General features: G+C 49.8%; 1 protein-coding gene across 3 annotated transcripts in view; it reads right to left on the bottom strand.

Annotated features, from left to right (window-relative positions):
* Positions 1–1,211: 1,211 nt before the first annotated feature.
* The window catches only part of CFDP1 (craniofacial development protein 1), a 119,396-nt gene continuing 113,213 nt past the window's right edge, over positions 1,212–7,394 (bottom strand). For all 3 annotated transcript variants that reach the window (XM_015081629.3, XM_015081627.3, XM_053210834.1), the window contains one exon: positions 1,212–1,521. In XM_015081629.3, the coding sequence (XP_014937115.2) occupies positions 1,431–1,521 (91 nt within the window). In that variant the 3' untranslated portion in view covers positions 1,212–1,430. The remainder of the gene's footprint in view (positions 1,522–7,394) is intronic.

The following is a 7,394-nucleotide window of genomic DNA, read 5'->3' as shown; positions in this document are numbered from 1 at the left end:
ATTTATTCTGTAGGATTCCAGGTCGTTTTGCAAGCCAGACAGGAGCTGGCTCATGTGTTGCTGACGCGGTGGTGTGGTGGCTGAGACAAAGAACCAAAGAACTGTTTGAGGGAGTAGTGCTGGAGGCCATCAGGACCCAGAAGGCGATGATGCCCAGAAGATGCCCCACAGCAGGATGTGCATCTCTGCCTTGGCTGTGGCTCCTGTAGGACCGGATGTCCATGCCCTAACCAAAGCGCTGGCTTGTCTTACCTTAAAGGACTTTCCTTCACTCCTGCATCCTGTGCAGGACCGTAACTGAGGCCTCACCTACTCTGATGCTGGCCCGAAGGGCTGTATTATCACGTTTAGAGTTTTTTAACCGAGTGGATATGAACAGACGATGGGTTCAAATGTAGCCAGTAAACTACCTTTCTGAGTGACAAGGTCCATGACCCCATATGGTGTGGAGGATCAGGCCTTGGTTACCATGAGCTTCTGACCCCATATTTGAGGACTGGATGGGGGACCCCAGGTGTGTCATAGCTCATCTCAACCCGATGAGGTACTGGTGTTACTCAAACCATTTATAGACTAGAAAACGAAGGCTCAGAAAGCCAAGCTGTGGTCAAGGTCACATCTGTTAGATGTCCAGGCAGGCACTGGCTCCCAGTCTTTGAAACCCTACTTTCCCCTAAACCTGTCCATGTTACTCAGGATGCCCAGACACCAACCCTTCCCCCCCCACCGAAAAGCAAGTTGTGGGGTTTACTGCTTTATTACTATGAAGTTTGGAATTTAAGATTTCCTAAGGAAAGTCTTTCAGAGTCTTCGACAAACAAAAAAGGAATTATTGAGGTGGGAGCACATCTTAAACTGACCTGAACTCTAGGAAGAGGAAAAAGGCCGAAGGGGGAAAATCTCCCGAATTCAACAGCAGCCTGTGCTTATTTTCAGCCTGACTGTATACTGGTAAATAGGAACCCTGTTCAGGAGAGAGAAAGAGATCCGGAGAGAAGCTCCAGCGGAACAAGAACCAAACTGCCCAGGGACCTGGTGCTCCACTCACACAAGTGAGCCTCCCTCCCTCGGGCTCTGGGGCAAGGCCGACTTCAGAAAGGGCCCCAGAAATTCACACCCAGGCCAGTCAGCTCTGTTCCCCAGGGCTTTCCGTGTGGCCTTCACAGCGGAGTCAAGGGAAGGTCAGTGGGGCCCTCATCTTTGCCAGCCTCTTGTAGGACCAACTTTTATTTTTATTTTTGTAAGGACAAACTTTTAAAGGTAAAATGAATGAAACCATGTGAGGTCAAGATACAAAGACAGAAAGTTCAACGTAGAAAAAAGACCTTGTTGGGAAACAGGTGATGAGAAACACCGGAAACATTTCACAGACGCACAAGAAGCTCACATTGTAAACAGGATTAAGCTGCTACTGATTTCCCCCTATAACATCAGGGTTTCATTTTGCTCAGCCTGAGATCTCGCTCGATTTCAAACTGCCTGTGGTCCACTCGGTCTAGAAAAGCCTTCCGTTCGATGTACCTAGAAGAAAATATAAAATGTTTGTCAGAAGAATCCTGTAGGAGAACAATGCCTCCCCCACACTGTCCCATCCCCCCAGGTGTGAACGGTCCACCTGGCCGGCAGGATCACCGCTTATAGTGCATACAAACAAATGACCAAGTGACCACCCGCGACTCTCTTAGGAACATCCAAGCCACAGGCATTTGGTCTAAACAAGGACGCTTCTGGTTCAGATGTCGTTGAAAGTAAAATGAAAAAGAGAAAGCAACAATTCATCCACGGCTTGGCTGCTGGGGCAGTTTTGTAACAAGGTTTTAGGGACAGAACACAGGCTTAGTTGAGCAAGGTTCAGTGGGTAGCTCTGTTACACATTAGCTAAGCCACACTGGTCAAGGACTGAAGATCTCGAAGCCTCATTTCTCTCAATGGCAAAACAGTGATGCCGTGTTTCCTGGTCTTAGTGGTGTGCTGGGTTGGTGGGGGAGAGAGAGCTATGTATCCTGCCTGTGTATAGTACAGCAAAATGGGAAAAAAGGCTCAGCTGAAAATGGAAGGAACAGGGTCTTCGTGGAAACTACTTCCTGGGGCTGAGGTGAAGCTCAAGAGGGCACCCAAAGCACTCACTTTATGGGGATCCCACTGCCAGGGCACCGGGTGGCTCAGGTGGTTGAGGGTCGGACTCTGGCTCAGGTCATGATCTCATGGTTCGTGAGTTCAAGCCTCTCATCTGGCTTGCTGCTGACAGTACAGAGCCCACTTCACATCCCCTGTCCCCCTGTGTTTCTGCCCATCCCTGCTCAGGCTCTCTCTCAAAAATAAAAATTAGTAATATAAACATTAAAAAAAAAAAAAGGGATTCCACTGACTTCAGCCCCTGACTTCAGCCCCCTCCTTCCTTCCCTGCTTATCTCCGGTGCCCTCTGCCCAACTGGGTCCAGAAAGGCCTCCCTGAAGTGCCTCTAAGGGAAGGAGAGTCAGCGTAGCTGCCCCCATACATACAGGGGCCCTTAAAAGGTCAGTGCTGTGCGCCCTAACGGGGCCAGGTTCGGCAGACACAGCTTCCCCACGTCTTCCCAGGCAGGCTGAGAAGGAGGTGCAAGGCAGAAGCCGGCAGCAGAGGAGGAGAGGCTGGCAGCTTAATGAGACACAGCTGCATTTTAATGCACCTTCGTGCCATAAAGTGGGTTGCGTCTCACCCGGGGGAGGGGGGGGTTCTGTGCTGCTAATTAATCTACTGAGAGAGCAAAACTGTCATTGAAAGTGGGAGACATAATTGAATCTCTGCACTAATTTTTCTTTTGTTGCACTGTGTAAAATGTGCATCTGTCATTACAAGGTCATTGTGTTTAGGGTGAGAATGTTACCAGGTTCAGGAGCCCGTGTTCCTTTGCTGAGTTCAGGCCCTGCCTTCCCTCCTGCGGTCCATCCCATCTGCTTTCCAGCCTAAGGCTGTGGCCACCAGCCCGATGCCTTACTGCAGAGACGGAGGTGGCTCTGAGTTCAAACCCTGACTCTGCCACTTGCTGTGTGACTCTGGGGAAACCACATAACTTTGCCAATTGTTTCCTAATCTGCCAAGAAAAGAAAGAAAAATGGATAATCATTCCTACTCTGAAGGGCTGCTGTGTGGACTGAATGAAACAGTGTACACATAACACCTAGCAGAGCAGGTGCTCAATAAAATGGCAGCTAATGTTGTCACCATCATTTTGGGAGGCCGGCTTCTGCCAGGGTCCCGAGGACAAAGGATCCAAGAGGTGCAGTCAGCTCTCTTGATGGGTATTATCAGCGACTAGTAACTACCCACCTGGTCAGGGATCAGGAACTAAGCTGCTGTGTCTAAACCACCAACCAGAGGCCAGAATGGCTGGAAACAGCAGCAGAGCCTGCTCTTGGGTTTGATATAAGTCCTCAGGGTCAGGCCACCAGATTTAGTGAGTGAAATACAGGATGCCTGGTTAAATGTGAATTTCAGGTTCCCTGACAGACAGGAAAGCCACAGACACCGTGGATCCCCTTTTGATAAAAGGGAGAAGACAGGGCAGACTGGTAGGGAAGCAGACATGCGACAGAACGAGCTCACCTGCCATCTATCACCAAGGGGCCCGTGACTCTCCAGAGGGGTCAGCTAACCAATATCGACGAAAGGGCTCTGCCACACTACAGCCATCATCACCCCTCACCTTACTCCACCTGCCCTGGGTTAAGATCGAGATGGGAATCAGTGTTTTGACAGCTCTAACTAAATGACCCTCGAAGTTCAGCAAAAAAAGGGGGTGAACCATAGTCAGAGAGGAATTTAGGGCATGTTGCAAGAGAGCCATCACCCGGTGCTACCTGTCAGAGAGTGCCTGGAGGCAAGGAAGGGGAAGTACATGGCTTTGAGCATTTGTGGTCTTCTAGATTTTCCTTTAAAGAGGAAGTAATACTTAAATTAGGATGCTCACTGAGCACGAATGATGGCCTTGCAGGTTCCCAGAAGCTGTGCTAGGTCCAGCTGACCTTGACACAATCGAGTGAAGCCAAGCTGGGTGCTGTACAGGCAGTTGCAGGCAGAGTTCAGGTTTAGGGAAGGATTCAGGCAGCCAAGAGGGGCACATGTGCAGAACACAACTGTATTCTCAAGGGCAACTCAGACAAAAGTCATCAAGGCAGGCCTGGCAACTTCATTTCCCCATTCACAGCCATCGGCAGCTGCTAACAGGATCCAGCCGAGAGCCAGCCAGGAACAAAACTTCTATTGGACATGGACTCCCCCCACCTGCCAAAAGACAGGAAAGGTGCAGAGGATAAGAGCAGCTCTGATATTTACTATGTATGTTTGACTTTGGGCAAGACACTTAAATTCTGTGCCGTATTTTTCTTTTCTGTAAAGCAGGGATAAAAATGACAATACCCCTGACAAAGCAGTGAGCCTGTGAGAAGTGCTTTGTAAACAGTAAAACAAAAACAGCTGAGCACTGAGGGGTTCTTGCTTCCCACTTCTTTAAAAAAAAATTGTATCTTTAATGTTTTATTTATTTTTGAGAGAGAGAGACAGAGTATGAGCGGGGGGGAGGCAGAGAGAGCAGGAGACAGAATCCACGAAGCAGGCTCCAGGCTCTGAGCTGTCAGCACAGAGCCCTACATAGGGCTCGAACCCGTGAACCACGGGATCATGACCTGAGCCAAAGTCAGACGCTTAACCGACTAAGCCACCCAGGTGCCCCGCTTGCTTCCCACTTCTGACTTAACTGTATCATTACAAAGCGTCAAAACCTGGGACAGCTGGAACAGGAACTAAGAGACCAAGAGCAAGGGGTTGGGGGGAAGGCCACCTCCTCCAAGGTGGTCCAGGTAGATGGCCTATTTAAATGGAGCCTCAGGAAATTTCAGGCACCTTAAGCAGGTTACAGTCTCAGAACAGAACCACCAGCTGACAAGTGCAATGGCACTTTTCTGGCCTGTGCCCAGCACTCCTGGGGGACCCAGCCTGACTGGGCCTAGTCCACTGGGAAGCCAGGGGTGGGGCGGGGCCATCATCCCTTCCTGCTACTATTGCTCTATGTGGCCCATTTAAGAGGAAGCAGCTCCTTACTTTCATTAGTAAAACATGCTAATAGCATCAAACCCTAAGGGATTCTCTAGCTTTTCCTTTCAGAACCAGGTTAGATACAACAGGCTCTGACATCTTTTTGATCTTTCAACCCAAATTACTCTTCTGGTACCAGCTGTTTGAGGTCCAGGCCAGCAAGGAGGGAGGGAAAAGTGGCAGAAGGTAAGAGAAGGGTAGAAAGTGCTTCTAGGGAATATGTTGGTACCTACTCACTCCTTAGGTACCCACGCTGCAAAGGAAGGATGGCCCTCCACCCGCCCCAGAAATCAGAGGCCTTTGAGGGTGGGACGGCCCACTGGGCGGGCTGTCCCAGTCTTCCGCCAGTGAGAGGCCTCCTACCCACCAGTCAGGGAAAGAGCACAGGGAGGTGCCAGGACAGGTGAAGCAGGTACACGGTGATGTGACTGATGGTTCCCGGGGGGGGGGGGGGGGGGAGTCTACTCTAGAGAGTGGCACTCGAGTGACAAGTAAGAGCCATCGTGGAGGAGGACCTGGAGGAGCCCTACAGAGGCTGAGCTGTCATGGGCAGGGGAGAAGGGGATATGAGGTGGGCAAGGGAAAGCTCACGAAGGGCTTACAATGCCAGGGTAAGCTGAACCCTGACTGCAAGTGCTACTGGAGGGCTTCCAGCAGGGAAGAGAGGAAAAATGGCTCATACACAAAAACCGTTTTAGCTGCTATTGGGGAGAAAGGAGGGAAGGGTACAGAAAGAGAAACAGGGAGCCCAGCAGACATCTGTGGCTTATGCTGGAATAGGGGCAGTGGGGCCAGATAAAGCGACGGACTGATATATTTTACGAGACAATGGTCTATTGGACTTTCAGGAAGTGAGCAGAAAGAGGAAATCAAGGATGACTCCTAGGTTTTTCTTTTAACGGGTGGATCGGTGGTGATGGTGCTGTTTTCTGAGAAGTCTGAGGAAGGAGTCTACGGAAGGAAGGCAAGTATTCGGTCTTGGGTGTTAAATCTGATGTGTGTCTTGCACACGCAAACGGAGATGTCAACCCGACAGGTGATACGGGAGTCTGGAGCTCGGCGGAATGGTCAGGCAGGGGAGAGCTTTTCTGGGAGCCGTCGGCAGACAGTGGTACCTAAGCTGTGGAACTAGTGAGCTCTCCTGGGGGAGGTGGGGTGTGGGGCGAATGTGAGGACAGACGGCTGCCTGGCTCAGCCCTGGAACTTCCCAAGTTTAAAAGCCCAGAGAAGGAAGAGGCTAGCCAGGGAGACTGGGAGGAGATGCCACCGAGCTGTATCTGCCACCTCTGTGGAAAGCATTCCTGAAAGTTGGGCAGGGATACACCAGGAGGGAATTTGAAGGAGTAAGGCCCCTCCCTGATGGGGTGTGGTCAGTAATGGCAGATGGGAGAAAGAAGAGTGAGCCGAGGACTCACTATATTTATAAACACCCCAGACATCTCCCCTTCAACTCGAGAGGTACACTGAAGAGTTTCTACTTTATAGGTGAAGAAATGGGCTAAAGCACATAGCAGGCTGGTAGTAGCGCGAGATTTGAATTCAATTTCAATTCAGTTTTACTGTAAAATGTAAAACACACACTAAAGTGTACGAAATAGGCAAGGCAAACGAATCATCATCGAGCGAGCGCTCACGCGGCCATTGCCAGGTCAAGACTCGGAATGCTGGTGGCCTGGAGGAGGCCCCTGCGTCACTCGTCCAACAGCGCCAGCCCAGCCAGGTGCGAGCTTGCTTGCCTTTGAAGTTTCTGTTCCCTCGACATTATGGTCTAGTTGTGCCTATTCTGAACTTGACAGAAGTAGACTTACAGTGTGAATTCTTTTGCGACTTGCTTCTTTCACAAAATGACTTAGTGGACAGCACTGCTTTTGCCTGTTTTTGACCTTTATATAAATGGGATCAAACTGCATGAACTTCTCTGCAATATTACGTTGCTGAAATTTATCCATGTTCATTCCAATTACTAAAGAGTACCCCAGTGTGAGAACTGCTAAAGAAAACCTCAGGCCCAAAATGGTGTCACTTAGGTTAAGGCCCCAGGTCAGTAAACCCAGACTTAATACCTAACCTAACTGCAGTGTCAACCCCCTAGGAATGTAACCTTTAACCGGTCAGTCAGGAATTTTCTGGTCAGCACCAATAAGGTAATCTGTCACACGGGCCTTCTTTATCTGCCAAAGAAAGATGAGGTAATCCACCTATTAGAACCGTTTTGTCATCAAATGGAGGTGACCTCACCTGAAATAACCCTTTTTTGCTTATGACTTCCTTGTCCTGCCTTTAAAAACCCTTTCCTTTCTGTAGCCCTCTACATGGTAGA

Source organism: Acinonyx jubatus, chromosome E2, assembly GCF_027475565.1.
Source record: "Acinonyx jubatus isolate Ajub_Pintada_27869175 chromosome E2, VMU_Ajub_asm_v1.0, whole genome shotgun sequence".
Taxonomy (NCBI): Eukaryota; Metazoa; Chordata; class Mammalia; order Carnivora; family Felidae; genus Acinonyx; species Acinonyx jubatus.
Note: the sequence above shows the minus strand (reverse complement) of the source record. Positions and strands in the feature narration are given on the sequence as shown.